Raw genomic sequence first — 17,171 nt, 5'->3', positions numbered from 1 at the left:
CACACACACACACACACACACATGTTTGTTTTACTATCCTTGTGGGGACCAAACACCTGATTCCCATCCAAAATCTTATTTTCCCTATACCCTAACCTAACCCTAACCTTAACCCCAAACCTCTAAACCTAACCCTAACTCCTAACCCTAAACCTAACCCCTAACCCTAACCCTAATTGTAAGCCTAACCCTAAACCTAACCCCTAAGCCTAAAATAGCCCCACTAGTCTGAATTTTCCTTGTTTTACTATCCTTGTGAGGACTTTTGGTCTCCACAAGGATAGTAAATCCAAACACACACACACACACACACACACACACACACACGTATACACACATATACACAAAGCTCTTTGTCTAAACAGTAAGCACCCATGCATAAAACAGTTTGTGTCACCACATATGGGATCACCACTAAGTAGGACTATGTCCTTCTGCATGGTTTACTGAATCTGCAGCGTACTGTTTGACATTCTTACCAGGGATGAATTCCACCCATAGATGTACTGTACATACAGTATATAGTATACAGTGCTTTCGGAAAGTATTCAGACCCCTTGGATTTTTCCACATTTTGTTACATTACAGCCTTATTCTGAAATGGATTTAAAAAATATATATCCTCAGCAATCTACACATAATACCCCATAATGACAAATCGAAAACAGATTTTTGGAAATTTTAGCAAATGTATTACAAATAAAAAACAGAAATAACTTATTTACATAAGTATTCAGACCCTTTGCTATGAGACTCAAAATTGAGCTCAGGTGCATCCTGTTTCCATTGATCATCCTTGAGATGTTTCTACAACTTTATTGGAATCCACCTGTTGTAAATTCAATTGATTTGACATGATTTGGAAAGGCACACACCTGCCTATATAAGGTCCCACAGTTGACAGCGCATTTCAGAGCAAAAACCATGAGGTCGAAGGAATTGTCCATAGAGCTCCGAGACAGGATTGTGTCGAGGCACAGATCTGGGGAAGGTTACCAAAAACACAGTGGCCTCCATCATTCTTAAATGGAAGAAGTTTGGAACCACCAAGACTCTTCCTAGAGCTGGCTGCCCGGCCAAACTGAGAAATCGGAGGAGCAGGGCCATGGTCAGGGAGTTGACCAAGAACCCGATGGTCACTCTGACAGAGCTCTAGAGTTCCTCTGTGGAGATGGGAGAACATTCCAGAAGGACAACCATCTCTGCAGCACTCCACAAATCAGGCCTTTATGGTAGAGTGACCAGACGGAAGCCACTCCTCAGTAAAAGACCCATGACAGCCCGCTTGGAGTTTGCCAAAAGGCACCTAAAGACTCTTAAGACCATGAGAAACAAGATTCTCTGGTCTGATGAAACCAAGATTGAACTCTTTGGCCTGAATGCCAAGTGTCATGTCTGGAGGAAACCTGGCACCATCCCAACGGTGAAGCATGGTGGTGGCAGCATCATGCTGTGGGGATGTTTTTCAGCGGCAGGGACTGGGAGACTAGTCAGGATCAAGGCAAAGATGAACGGAGCAAAGTACAAAGAAATCCTTGATGAAAACCTGCTCCAGAGCGCTCAGGACCTCAGACTGGGTCAAAGGTTCACCTTCCAACAGGACAACGACCCTAAGCACACAGCAGGAGTGGCTTTGGGACAAGTCTGTGAATGTCCTTGAGTGGACCAGCCAGAGCCCGGACTTGAACCCGATCTAACAAGCAACGCTCCCCATCCAACCTGACAGAGCTTGAGAGGATCTGCGGAGAAGAATGGGAGAAACTCCCCAAATACAGAACTTCAATAAATAATGATTGAATAAATAGGCCTACATAGGCCGCACTGCGATTGCTAATGAATGAATGGAATTCTGAATGTTATCGGTTTCCGTGGTCAATTATTAATTTCACGTTCATTCTTGGGCTAGTTAGCCTACTGGCACAGGAGAGATCGCATTTGTAAAATGATACATTGTTGCACAGGTCGTAGAGGCAGACAGGTAGGTTTATCCAACCCCCAACTGTTGCAAACCAATTAGTATGATGGGAAAATTAAGTGTACATGCTTTTTTCCCAAGGGAGATGAAGTTGAATTTCCTGCCTGGGCTGCGGGACAGTGGAATTATAATATTAACACATCATTGTATTTTGCAGGAGTTGTTGTCCAACAACTCCCGCATATCAACCAATCAGCATCCAGGATCCAAACAACCCGTTTTATAATGCAATATGTTCTATTTAATTTTGTGATTCCAACCACCAGAATGTCATAGTGACTCCATCCTCATTCTGAGAAAGGAAATATTCACCCAAGACTGTGTACAGGGCTCCAAAGCAACCATGACAACAAACACACACACACTAAAGGCTGGTTAGTTTCTAGCTTGTTATCTGGCTAGCCACTTCAAATAATCATATCATAGCTGGCAACGTCTTAACTTTAGAAATGTTTTATTCATTATTACAGGAAAATAAACTCACAAGATCATTATTAACAAGTTAATGGCGAGCTAATTACAGTAAATAGAATTTTAGAAAGTGCACTCTCATCGCTGTCCCAGTCAGGTAACCATGACAATGGACGCAGTGACAGGGTCAAAGTTGAACTTTATTCATCTGTCTGCAACAAGGAAACCGACAGTCGCAGCGACGGTCTAAAGACATTCCACCGGAGTATAAATTAAATGTTGTTTTGACCAGCGACACTTGTCACATTCTAATTATCTACAAACATGTCGATAGACAAAGTATAAACCAGCCTAGCCTACCGCTTTCCTGCAGTCAAATGACGTAGTGGCCTCATGGGTGGAATGTTAATCATATTTTTCATAATTTCATAATAATCAACATTATTTATTTATTTTACGCCAAAATGTCAAACGGTTTTGATGTTTTTCAGTCTTCTGTGATGTATATAAAGTGTAATATTGGGATGCAAACTATATCTGACATGGTACAGGTGTCTTCTTTTTTTAAGCCCATAACTATGGGTGTGAGGTGTATACTTTTGTTTCAAAGTAGATTTGTTTAAGACTACCAAGAAACAGTCTGTGTGACCCTGATTTAGCCCACTGCAGTAAAAGGTTAAGAAGGAATGTTTGCTGTTAGAGGGCCAGTCCAGCAGGATTGCAGGTTTGATAGCTTGACCTACCACACATCCGATCCCCGTCCTTCTCCCTGTGTCCTACTTGACTAAGCATGTGACGGTACAGTTAGAGAGTCAGTGGCACCTTAGCCTGGTCTAGTGGTTCCAGATCTGTTTGGGCTGTTTAGCCAACTATGGGTGTTGTATGCCAAACATACTGTATGTCTTAGGAGTTGGTTATACAGCACCAACAGATCTGGGACCAGGCTAGTGGCACCTTGGGTCTGCTGAGAGGTCTGACAGACTGACCCAGGGAAGGGAAGAGGTCCTGTTTCAGAGGGACAAAGGGGAGCTTGGCCCCGGACTCTGACCACTGTGTCTGAATATCATCATTGGTCTGATCACTGTCTGACTCTGAAAGCCTGAGTGGCATGTTGACCTAGTCAGGCTAGTCAGCCACAGCACTCTGTATGAGAGCCTATAGCAGTTCAACACAGTCCAATCAAGCCTAGATAAACGGATAGTTGGATATCAGTACGCCACAGCCTGCAGAGCTAGTTAGGAGGGGCAGATAATCCTGCATGTGTTTCACTTCATAGTTAGTTCAAAGGAAGGATTTCATCAGGCTTAGCTAGCTAGCTCAGTGTCAACTGTTGGTCTTTTACGGAAAATACCTTCAAATTTCTTCTAAATGCTCGGCTGATCCCGGTGTTGGGTTGCAAATGTTAGTTTCAATGTATTTCCCTTGAGCTGTGGTGATTACTGTATAGTGGTTTACAGTCCATCTACACTCTTAGAAAAAAAGTGCTTTCTAGAACCTTAAAGGGTTCTTTGGCTGTCCCCATAGGAGAGACCGTTAAAGAAACCTTTTTGGTTCCAGCTAGAATCCTTTTGGGAACCCAAAATGATTCTTCCTGGAACCCAAAAGGGTTCTATCTGGAATGAGAAAAGGTTATCCTATGGGGACAGCTGAAGAACCCTTTTGGAACCCTTTTGCCTGGTGGTGGGGAGTATATATATTTCATGTGATGTCACTAAGTGGCTCGTAGTAAAGTTGTGCTATCTCTGAACAATTTAGCTACTAAAGGGTATTGGTCGGGGTATTTAGGATAGCTTATTGCAGATCATGCATTTAGGCCTAGGCCTGTGTATTGGTGTCTTGGTAAGGCACACCTAATTCAGATATATAAATGATGGCAAGTTATTTTAAGGAGAGAGTAGTATTCTCTGGAACAGGAACCGAAATCAGCCTCCAGTGATGAGGGGTGTTGGGAAATCCAAAGGGCGTAAGGGAAGTGTGTTTACTGTGTGTGAAATCTAGAGTCAAAGCTCACACACCCACCTGCTCTATACACACAAACACACACACACGCACACATGCACACACACACGCACACTGCTCCTGTCCCAGGTCTTTTGAATATTTTAGAGTCTGTCTCTAACTTAGTGTTCTCTCTCTCTCTCTCTCTCTCTCTCTCTCTCTCTCTCTCTCTCTCTCTCTCTCTCTCTCTCTCTCTCTCTCTCTCTCTCTCTCTCTCTCTCTCTCTCTCTCTCTCTCTCTCTCTCTCTCTCTCTCTCTCTCTCTCTCTCTCTCTCTCTCTCTCTCTCTCTCTCTCTCTCTCTCTCTCTCTCTCCTCCCTGAGTCAGACAGAGGAAGTAAAAATAGAGCCACATAGCAGTGTGTATATATAGCAGAGCAGGGCCCGGGCTCCCAGGCTGAACTGTTGGTTTGGGGGAGTTTTGTGCCCAGTGGAGCGGCACATTGACTTTATACTTCACTCTGATCGCCTTGGTCAGTGGATAGAGTGTGTGTGTGTGTGTGTGTAGGGGAGTTTTAATGTGTGTGTCTCTTCGGCTGTGTGTGCGGTACAGGAGCTGCTGAGCCGGACCACATTGGAGACCCAGAAACTGGATCTGATGGATGAGGTTTCCTACCTGAAACTGAAGCTGGTCAGCATGGACGAGGAACAGAACCACAACGACAGCAGCGAGGACCAGCAGAACAAAGCTGAGGTACGGTACTGTAGTACAGGCTGGGAGGAGGGGAGAGGATGGGTGTGTAAGAATCACAGACTCTGGGCTGGTTTACCATAAACATTTACTTAAACTTGACTTAAACTCAGCCTGTTCTGAAAATGAATAGCACTGTTTTCTCCACTCAGGGCTTTGTATGGTGGCACCATATACCCTCAGCTGTTAGTAAGATTCCCACAAAGCCCTATGAAGTAAGCCAACTTTGTGTATTTCCTAGTTAGAGCAGGATGGAATGCCAAGTGAAAAACATAATTCCATCAGTAAGGAGTATGGTCTCAGTGTGGGCTCTCAGTGCCTTTACCACTCTAACCCCAAAGTGTAGCAACAAACGGTAACACTTTACTTGACACCCAGCATCATAACAGCTGACACAACTTGTCATAACCTGTCATAACATGGTCATAACACTGTCATGACCCTATATTTACACCTGTTGTGACATAAACTACATGACCAAAAGTATGTGGACACCTGCTCGTCGAACATCTCGTCGAGCATCCCCCCTTTGCTGCTATAACAGCCTCAACTCTTCTGGGAAGGCTTTCCAATAGATGTTTTAACGTTGCTGCGGGGACTTTCTTCCATTCAGCCACAAGAGGATTAGTCAGGGACTGATGTTGGGCGATTAGGCCTGGCTCACAGTCGGCGTTCAAATTCATCCCAAAGGTGTTCGATCGGCTTGAGGTCAGGGCTCTGTGCAGGCCAGTCAAGTTCTTCCACACCGATCTCGACAAACCAATTCTGTATGGACCTCACTTTGTGCACGGGGGCATTGTCATGCTGAAACAGGAAGGGCCTTCCCCAAACTGTTGCCACAAAGTTGGAAGCACAGAATTGTCTAGAATGTAATTGTATGCTGTAATGTTAAGATTTCCCTTCACTGGAACTAAGGGGCCTAGCCCGAACCATGAAAAACAGCCCAGAACATTATTCCTCCTCCACCAAACTTTACAGTTGGCACTATGCATTGGGGCAGGTAGCGTTCTCCTGGCATCCGCCAAACCCAGATTTGTCCGTCAGACTACCAGATGGTAAAGCGTGACTCATCACTCCAGAGAACGCGTTTCCACTGCTCCAGAGTCCAATGGTGGCAAGCTTTACACCACTCCAGCCGACGCTTGGCATTGCGCATTGTGATCTTAGGCTTTTGTTCGGCTGCTCGGCCATGGAAACCCATTTCATAAAGCTCCCAACGAGCAGTTCTTGTGCTGACGTTGCTTCCAGAGGCAGTTGTTGCAACTGAGGACAGACGATTTTTACGCGCTTCAGCACTCGGCGGTCACGTTCTGTGAGCTTGTGTGGCCTACCACTTCGCGGCTGAGCCGTTGTTGCTCCTAGACGTTTCCACTTCACAATAACAGCCCTTACAGTTGACCGGGGCAGCTCGAGCAGGGCAGAAATTTGACGAACTGACTTGTTGAAAGTCACTGAGCTCTTCAGTAAGGCCATTCTACTGCCAATGTTTGTCTATGGAGATTGCATGGTGGTGTGCTCGATTTTATCCACCTGTCAGCAACAGGTGAAGGGGTATCCACATACTTTTGTATATATAGTGTATATTGCATTATTTTATGGCTGGTTATGACACCGACATAAGAGTGTCAAAACCCACATTTATTCAAATTTATTTTGAATGCCAAGAAGTTTCCTTTTGTTTGAAAGTTTGTTTCTTAAGTACTTTGTTCTTGTAATGAATTATTTACAGGCATTTTCTTTTCAACATATTTTAAATAAATACACTCTATGACACTGTCATGAAGCATTATGACCATCCTGTGTCATTTTACTTGGACTAAGAAAATGCACTTTATGACACTGTCATGAAGCATTATGACCCTCCTGTGTCACTTTACTTGGACTAAGAAAATGCACTTCATGACACTGTCAAGAAGCATTATGACCATCATACTCATATAAGCCAGATAGGCCTATCACGTACAGGCCCTTATATCAGTCATCAGTCAAAAAGAGGGTGTCTTGTCCTGCTCCTGAAATCTGCTCCTGCATTTGTCCCAGTCATCAGCAACAGAGCATTGGGGTAGGTGCATGTCTGACATCAATTTGTGCGCAATTACAATTATAATTGAATATATGCTCAATTTCATAAAATGTTATGTAACATAAACATACTGTTGACAAGTAGGCTATGGTGTAATGGAATGTTTTGCCTTGTGTAGTAGGTTTTGTGGCTTTTGACAGTCTTATGTAGGTGTCATAACTAGCCATAAAATAATGCTAAATATGTCAGAACAGGTCTAAATGTATGTGTCATGACAGTGGTATGACCATATTATGACAGGTTATGACAAGTTAGGTCAGCTGTTATGACATATTATGACATGGTTATGACCTTGTCATAACGTGTTATGACGCTGGGTGTCAAGTAAAGTGTTACCCAACAAACTATTTAGCTAGCCTAGTGTTTGATATGCAATGTGATCTCCTCGTAATGAACAGCGTCGACTGTCCTGACGAGAAGGCAAACTTTTCTGGCTATACCAGGCAGAATCGTGCATCATCAGCTCATTGTTATTGATGTACCAAAATGAATGTCAATAGAAAACAGCTTAAGCAAACGCAAATGCATCTACTTTGCTGTTATTCTGGCTGCAGAGGTCGTGACTGTGTTAGCCGTAGCTAGTTGGATAGCTAGCAAGCAAAGGACAAGAACGTTGCCAGCGAGCATAGCAATGGAACATATAGAACGAACAACTGTGTTCCGTCTATAAATATCGAACTAATCGAACGAACGACTAGCAACCAAAAGATGGGAAAGTATGAATTCTCTTATAAAAATGAAAATGTAAAAAAGTATGCATTTCTACCGGTAAATGTGTGCTTTAGTATTGTTTTCTTTGGCAACTATGGTATAAGTAAGAGATAAACGCTGATGTTCTGTACATTACCTTGGAAAAATTTACTCTGCAAAGGGACTCGGCTCCGCCTCCTCCATTATTTTCAAGGTAATGTACAGAACGTCAGCATTTATCCCTTACGTAAAGAGCAACAGGGGCTCGAACGGGACGCCCGAGGAGATCAAACACTCTCCCCAGACAGACAGGCTGTAGTTCCCTCACAGGATCACCTCCTCTGTAGGTCTGTCAGAGCCCACTGTCTGATCACCATTTTATAACTTCATTAGGAACTGCCATGACCAGACCACCAGAGTCTCTTTTTGCAGTGTAAAGGGCTAATACTGGACATAAGTCTTCTAGTTACTGTGAACACAGTTACGATTATCCTTCTAATATAAGAGCTTATACAACTGTTAGATTTCTGATATTAGTTAATTTTACAGTACCAGTCAAAAGTTTGGACACACCTACTCATTCAAGGGTTTTTCTTTATTTTGACAATTTTCTACATTGTAGAATAATAGTGAAGACATCAAAACTATGAAATAACACATATGGAATCATGTAGTTACCAAACAAATAAACATTTATTTTATATTTTATATTCTTCAAAGTAGCCACCCTTTGCCTTGATGACAGCTTTGCACACTGTTGGCGTATCGCTGCAGAATGCTGTGGTAGCCATGCTGGTTAAGTGTGTCTTGAATTCTAAATAAATCACTGACAGTGTCACCAGCAAAGCACCCCACACACCATCACACCTCCTCCTCCATGCTTCATGGTGGGAACCACACATGCGGAGATCATCTGTTCACCTACTCTGCGTCTCATGAATACACGGTGGTTGGAACCAAAAATCTCAAATTTGGACTCATCAGACCAAAGGACAGATTTCCACCAGTCTAATGTCTATTGCTCATGTTTCTTGGCCCAAGCAAGTCTCTTCTTATTATTGGTGTTTCTTTGCAGCAATTCGACCATAAAGGCCTGATTCACGCAGTCTCCTCTGAACAGTTGATGTTGAGATGTGTCTGTTACTTGAACCCTGTGAAGCATTTATTTGGGCTGCAATCTGAGGTGCATTTAACTCTAATGAACTTATCCTCTGCAGCAGAGGTAACTCTGGGTCTTCCTTTCCTGTGGCGGTCCTCATGAGAGCCAGTTTTATCATAGCGCTTGATGGTTTTTGTGACTGCACTTGAAGACATTTTCAAAGTTCTTGACATTTTCCGGATTGACTGACTTTCATGTCTTAAATTAATGATGGACTGTCGTTTCTCTTTGCTTATTTGAGCTGTTCTTGCCATAATATGGACTTGGTCTTTTACCAAATAGGGCTATCTTCTGTATACCACCCTTACCTTGTCACAACACAACTGATTGGCTCAAACGCATTAAGAAGGAAAGAAATTCCACAAATTAACTTTTAACAAGGCACACCTGTTAATTGAAATGCATTCCAGGTGTCTACCTCATGAAGCTGGTGGAGAGAATGCCAAGAGTGTGCAAAGCTGTCATCAAGGCAAAGGGTGGCTAAAATCTAAAATATACTTTGATTTGTTTAACACTTTTTTGGTTACTACATGATTCCATATGTGTTATTTCATAGTTTTGATGTCTTCACTATTATTCTGCAATGTAGAAAACCTCTGCATCGCCATTCCTTAATGAGCCCTTTGTGCTGCTTTGTTCATCACACCCAGCTGCTCTCAAATGGAACTGGAACATGTGAGTGTGAGACCTTGAAGAAGAGGGGACATGAGGAGGAAAGACGTAGACTTTTCATGTGGCGTTGGCAGTGTGTAAAACTCTCTGTCTGTCTATGTGGGCATCACCAGAGCCTCAGTCCTGTCACAACCCCAGTCTGTCTGTGCCACAGAGGATCTGGCCTTATATTAAATAAACATGATTTAGTGTTGTGGACGAACGCTGAGGACCAGGGCACCCAAATGCCCCCTCTGCCCCAAAAGGCGATATAGAGACTGATATACAGGGACGGAAATTGTCTGAGGCATGAAAACTCGGCGGGGCCTAAACGAGATCTGCTGACAGACAAGCGGGCAGATTAGAAATGGCGCGGAGCAGAAACGCTGGCTGTGTTCAAGTCATTCTGATGAGCAATCATCAACTGCGCATATCGCTAAAGACATTTGCACAGATCGGATACAATGGTGACATCTGTAGGAAGTCAAATCTCGATCGGATTTCTAATGAAATATTGCAATAACCGAGAGCAATCTGAATGTCCGTAACAGTGACATTATGCAAAGTAAATTATATTGACTGAGGGGGAAGCTCTTGGGTTTACCATGTAATGTACACAGCCTGTCAGGTCACTCCTCTCTGCCCCCGTCCCATAAATCCATGATATCCGGGTGGAGCTGGACTCCATGCAGGTCATGTTGCCATGGTAACATGAAACCAGTCTGCATTTATTTCATCCACAAACACTTGTCCCTGGAAGTGACAGCTGCTAGGCTCCATGCACCAAGGGGGAATGTCAGAAATTCACTTGGAACATTCCAAAAGTGCAAACACTTTCACCGCGGAGACCTCTGCTCGACCACCAAGCTCAGACCATACAGCTATATATAGAGGGGGAACGTGTGTCTTATCATCAGCTGTACTGTAAGTGTAACATCATATGGCACTATCATATGAAACTTCCTCTGTCCACAGGCCTGGCATTTCTGTCAGTGTATCCAAGATTAGGACATTAAACACCCACCCCACCCACCTCTCCCTACTATTCAGGATATGGAGTTGCGCACTACTACTCAGCACAAAAATCCTTCTTTTAACCTGTCTCCTCCCCTTCATCTACACCAGGGGTGTCAAACTCAATCAGCGTATGGGCCATATTGAAAAAACACAACGAATTCGCGGGCTATTATGTTTTTTATTTTTATTTTTTGACATAAACGTGCATACAACTGGCCCAAACTGGCCAGTGTTTTATTAGAAAAAATATGGCCCTTTATAATGTCCACTTACTATATCTACATAGAATGCTGTATATAGCATTTTAACATATTAAAACAAAAGAAGAGATAAAGAAGAGATAAATAATATGTCCAGCCTTTGCTGCTATGCTTGCAGATGTGCATAATATGCTGTGACTCCAAATAACAAAAACATAGCTAGGTTATTGTAACATTTGAACTTAAAACATGTTGTTAATTTTTTTGCACTGCATGGATCACCAGTGCAGTTGAATGTAGCATTGCTGTATGGTGCACTCAGAATGTCTTGTAGTTGAGTAGCCAGCCTAGGCTACTGCTCAAATGTAGCTGTAATAGGCCGACATGTTTCTCCTTTGCATGGTGTTTTGTTGCAGGTTTTGCTTTTTGGTTATTGATTGTCAAGCTTTAAATACCGAAGTCAGACTGGAACCCTTTAGGAGCCTAGCTACTTTCCCTCCCCTGCGCGCTGTAAACGGGACACACAAAATCTGTTGTCTCATTTATACTCGCTTGTGTGTCCTGTTGTCCTTTAGTAGTAATTTATACCCATGTGCAAATCCTTTATCTTATAACTTTTTGACAACCAAGATGGCATTTTCTGTAGAATACAGCAATGACCCTTTGGAACCGAAACATGGCATGGACATTTAGCCTACAAAAAATGTAAACTTTCGGTCTGGTAGAAGATTCCGTCAGTGGCATTAGTGATTATATGATATAGTGTGTGTAGGTAGGTGTGTGTGTGTGAGTCTGGGACAGTGGTGATTTTAGCATGTAAATCTTGGTGGGGCAAAACATTTAATACACAACACAACACTAAAGAATACATTAATGGCACTATAACGGTGACAAACGGTGTCCACAAACTGTTAGGGCCTACATAAAGCTGTCCCAACAGCAGTCCCAACACCTTACCACTGCTACACCTGGCTATCAGCGGAGCCTTGGCTGTCAGCGAAACAATGAAAGCTCTTACAATATTCAATGATGACATTTCTCTAAAACAGGCTATAGGCTACATGTGCACCACCAAGTCAGAACAGTAGGCGAAATTAAGAGGGGGAAAGGGACCAAATTATTAGGGTGAGGCACATGGGCTACTAACAGCTTACTACACAACATACACTTAGTATTACTTTCTTAGCTACAGTATACATATCTCCCTGGCATATTACATCATTTATGCAGCAGCATACAATACATTTTTGGACTCACCTTGTTGTGCTGTGCTCACTTGGACAGGAAGGTGGCGCGGCGGTCCTTCGTGGGCAAATTTTGTCATCAATGTCTGGCATTCTCTGGATTTATGGTGCTTTCAAGACAACTGGGAACTCGGAAAAAAACAAGGTTGAATCATGATGACGTCAGTGATCTTCATGTCAGAGCTCTAGAAAGAGGCCCAAGTTTCCGACTTGCAATTCCGAGTTGGATGACCGTTCAAAACGTATTTTCCCAGTCAGAGCTTGTTTTTTTCCGAGTTCCCAGTTGTCTTGAACTCACTGAAGTCAGATTTCCCAGTTCTGAGTTTCCAGGTGTTTTGAGCGTGGCAGAAATCATGCTGGATTGACAAAATGGCCAATGTTGAATGTTTATTATTTTAAGCTTGGAAAAGAGACCCTTAAACCCAGACTTGGAACCACAAACCCACTCAACTGAATAGCAGGCTAGTGATTGCTTTGCAATGCTTGCAGTTAGCCACTAATTCCTTCCAAACCACTCATTGTTGAATTTGCGATTTCCAACTTGTTGTGTAATGTTTATTGACAATGGCCGATGAGCACCGATACGTTTTATCTATAGTTTCTCTTCATTATTTCTCTTCATATGACAAGGATTAAAAAGCATTTGCCAGTAGATTGCCATGATGATGACTGCTAGCTTGCTAGCTAAGATTTTGAATGTATGGTGTTGACATGATCAGTCCAATCAAAGCTACTGTAGATATAACGTGATTTGACGTCATTTTATCTGTGGCCAATGACCTTGAGTCTTCTTGGATGGGCACTTCTAATGTAGCTCTATGGCGGCACCCAAGGGGCTTACATTTTCGAGCTCTACCCTTAGATTTGGCGGTGACGTAGTGTCCCCATGAGTGACAGAACACTGAGCCAATCACGGCGCAACTAGAGAACATTACCAACCCCTACGCTCCATATTTTCCACTGGTTGCCCCACCACCACAGAAAACACTGAGCTAGGCTGAAACACCTGCATTTTGGAGCTGCCTTACTCAAGAAAGCAAAAAAGAGACCAAGTTTGTATGCGGCTTTATTAACTCAATTTTTTTTTTTTACATTGTTTGCAAACTGATATGTGACACTTATTAATGTAAAATTAACATGCAAAGCAGGCAACCCCCCCCCAAAACATTTTTTTATAATAATATAATAAATAAATATATGAGGGGTCGCCACTGGTCTGGGAGTAGGGGTGTGTGTGTGGCAATGCACTGTCGTTTTGCATGCAGCACGTTGGCAGTGCTTGCTGTGACTTGTAGTGCATTTTGGCGACCCCACTGCAGTTCCCCCGTGACCCCATGAGGGGTCGTGACCCCCACTTTGAATACCACTGTGTTAGTGAGACATCCCGTTTCACTTGTTTGTTTCAATCATACACTTAGGTTTAATCATAGTTGGCCAAACTAGCCAGTCTTCCCATTTGCACTTTGAGAACTTGCAAAGTAGGTCAGGAACTTTGTTCATGCTGTCTGGCAGAGTGTGCCAGTTTAACCATGTCAAATATTGCACCGTACAGATCTGCCCTGAAGCTCAGAGTTCCCTTTACCCTCATCCTAGTAATAACCACTTCTGTTACGTGTTACATATCAAAATAAAAATAAACATAAAAACATTTAACCCACAACAGAACATATCATTTTGAAACTTTTTTAAAATTATTATTCCTCCTTTTTCTGTTTTGTATTTTCTTTTCCCTCTCACAGTGTGTGGTAAATCTGATTAGCGAGCTCCAGGAGCAGATGTGTAGGTTTCAGGAGGAGATCCATACCCGGATCATGGAGAAACAGGCCATGGAGGCCCAGGGGGAGGCCCAGGGGGAGTGTGGTGCCCGCGAGGCCTACGACCAGTGCCCCGATGTGAGCTTGGGTGGCTCTGACGTAGAGGAGTTTTGCTGTCGCTGTGGAGGACAGAATGTAGGCAGACTCTCTGAACCGAATGGATGCGCTCCCCCGTCTCTCCTAACCACCGTCCTCCCTACCCCTCTGGAATCCTCTACAGGCTCTAACACTAACCGCTTCTCCTTACAGTGTCTGACGTCTCTACATCTACTACTACAGTGTGTGGGAATCCTGTGGTTTTCATGTGTGCTGTTTGCCTCCATATCCAGGTGTTATCTCAAACTACGTTACTCATTCTAAGTGTTGTGGTGTGTTTGCATGTCCGTGGTTCACCTTATTAATGCAGCCAAGGTTTACTGGTCACTGTCTCCAAAAACTAGGCTTGGTTGATGGCTTATGCCACTACCCTGTCTCTAAGCATAAGATACATTCAAATCTATCTACTTTAGTAACTTTTTCATTGTTAACATTTTTTGTATGACATTATCAAAGAAACATTATATTCTTGTTGCCAGTTTGTTGAAAAATTCAGTTTTGACACAACTTTTTTAAATGCGTCTAATGGATGCTAAAACAAACTGGCAACCAGATGAGCTAACTGACAGGTAATGGCCATGAACATTGGTCCTTTTAAAGAGTCTGAGCCATCCATACTGAGTACAGTATAGGGGACTGACTGACTGGTCACATGTTAAAAGGGTCACCTGCTGTGTTTCCTGGGATGTGGAGGTTTAGCTTTTTGTCTTAACTGCACGGTGTTTTGGCTGTTAAGGGAACAAACTACTTGGGATTTTGAAAACCTTCCCTTCTACTTTTTGGTGTAACATGTTCATTTATAAACTGAGTGAACAATGTCTGTATCCTAACACTGGTTTTTTACTGTGGAGAAATTGCTGTTTTCCTGTGGAAGGCACAGTGAAGAGCATGCTGTTTTTGGTCTGGAGATTCTACATCAAAGGGACAGTTATTTTCAACTAAAAAGTTACAATATGTTCTGTGTTATTCACAGGGCTTCCTGCAAGAACTCCGGCTTCTCAAGAGTAAAGTGGATGAGCTGGAGGGGGAGAAATCGCAGTATGAGAGAAAACTAAAGGCCACAAAGGTAAAAAAAAAATATATATACTGTATATATATATATATACAGTACCAGTCAAAGGTTTGGACACGCCTACTCATTCAAGGGTTTGTCTTTATTTTTACTATTTTCTACATTGTAGAATAATAGTGAAGACATCAAAACTATGAAATAACACATATGGAATCATGTAGTAACCAAAAAAGGATTAAACAAATCAAAATATATGTTATATTTTAGATTCTTCAAAGTAGCCACTCTTTGCCTTGATGACAGCTTTGCACACTCTTGGCATTCTTTCAACCAGCTTCATGAGGAATGATTTTCCAACAGTCTTGAAGGAGTTCCCACATATGCTGAGCACTTGTTGGCTGCTTTTCCTTCACTCTGCGGTCCAACTCATCCCAAACCATCTCAATTGGATTTAGGTCATTGTCCTGTTGAAAAACAAATGATAGTCACACTAAGCGCAAACCAGATAAGATGGCGTATTGCTGCAGAATGCTGTGGTAGACATGCTGGTTAAATGTGCCTTGAATTCTAAATAAATCACTGACAGTGTCATCAGCAAAGCACCCCCCACACCATCACACCTCCTCCTCCATGCTTCACGGTGGGAACCACACATGCAGAGATCATTCGTTCACCTACTCTGTGTCTCACAAAGACACAGCGGTTGGAACCAAAAATCTCAAATTTGGACTTCCACCGGTCTAATGCAATTGCTCGTGTTTCTTGGCCCAAGCAAGTCTCTTCTTCTTATTGGTGTCCTTTAATAGTGGTTTCTTTGCAGCAATTAGACCATGAAGGCCTGATTCACGCAGTCTCCTCTGAACAGTTGATGTTGAAGTGTCTGTTACTTGAACTCTGTCAAGCATTTATTTGGGCTGCAATCTAATTAACTTATGCTCTACAGCAGAGGTAACTCTGGGTCTTCCATTCCTGTGCCGGTCCTCATGAGAGCCAGTTTCATTATAGCGCTTGATGGTGTTTGCAACTGCACTTGAAGAAACGTTCAAAGTTCTTGACATTTTCCGTATTGACTGACCTTCATGTCTTAAATTACTGATGGACTGTCGTTTCTCTTTGCTTATTTGAGCTGTTCTTGCCATAATATGGACTTGGTCTTTTACCAAATAAGGCTATCTTCTGTATACCACCCCTACCTTGTCACAACACAACTGATTGGCTCAAACTTATTAAGAAAGAAAGAAATTCCACAAATTAGCTTTTAACAAGGCACACCTGTTAATTGAAATGCATTCCAGGTGACTACCTCATGAAGCTGGTTGAGAGAATGCCAAGAGTGTGCAAAGCTGTCATCAAGGCAAAGGGTGGCTACTTTGAAGAATCTCAAATATAAAATATATTTTGATTAGTTTAACACCTTTTTGGTTACTACATGATTCCATATGTGTTATTTCATAGTTTTGATATCTTCACTATTATTCTACAATGTAGAAAATAGTAAAAATAAAGAAAAACCCTTGAATGAGTAGGTGTGTCCAAATTATCTGTCAGTTTAGTTTATTCACATGGCACTTTAAGGTGACACCCACTTTAGTTATTTATTTATTTTGCTTATTAATATTCCAATTTCTTTTGAACACATTCGGAAAGTATTCAGACCCCTTGACTTTTTCCACATTTTGTTACGTTACAGCATTATTCTAGAATTGATTAAATCCTCATCAATCCCCATAATGACAAAGTCAAACAGGTTTTTGGAACATTTTGCAAATGTATTAAAAATAAAAAACAGAAATACCTTATTCATATAAGTATTCAGACCCTTTGCTTTGAGACTAGAAATTGAGCTCAGGTGCATCCTGTTTCCATTGATCATCCTTGTTTCTACAACTTGATTGGAGTCCACCTGTGGTCAATTCAATTGATTGGACATGATTTGGAAAGGCACACATCTGTCTATATAAGGTTCCACAGTTGACAGTGCATGTCAGAGCAAATACCAAGCCATGATGTCGAAGGAATTGTCCATAGAGCTCCGAGACAGGATTGTGTCGAGGCACATATCTGGGTAAAGGTACTGAAAAATGTCTGCGTCATTGAAAGTCCCCAAGAACACAGTGGCCTCCATCATTCTT

At 42.4% G+C, this 17,171-nt stretch overlaps 1 protein-coding gene across 1 annotated transcript in view; it reads left to right on the top strand.

Annotated features, from left to right (window-relative positions):
• LOC121576916 (liprin-beta-2-like) overlaps nt 1-17,171 on the top strand; it is a 133,765-nt gene that overhangs the window by 71,991 nt on the left and 44,603 nt on the right. Inside the window, exons 6-8 of the mRNA XM_041890507.2 lie at nt 4,936-5,076; nt 13,857-14,066; nt 15,001-15,093. Coding sequence (XP_041746441.1) covers nt 4,936-5,076; nt 13,857-14,066; nt 15,001-15,093 — 444 coding nt within the window. The remainder of the gene's footprint in view (nt 1-4,935; nt 5,077-13,856; nt 14,067-15,000; nt 15,094-17,171) is intronic.

Source organism: Coregonus clupeaformis, chromosome 11, assembly GCF_020615455.1.
Source record: "Coregonus clupeaformis isolate EN_2021a chromosome 11, ASM2061545v1, whole genome shotgun sequence".
Taxonomy (NCBI): Eukaryota; Metazoa; Chordata; class Actinopteri; order Salmoniformes; family Salmonidae; genus Coregonus; species Coregonus clupeaformis.
Note: the sequence above shows the minus strand (reverse complement) of the source record. Positions and strands in the feature narration are given on the sequence as shown.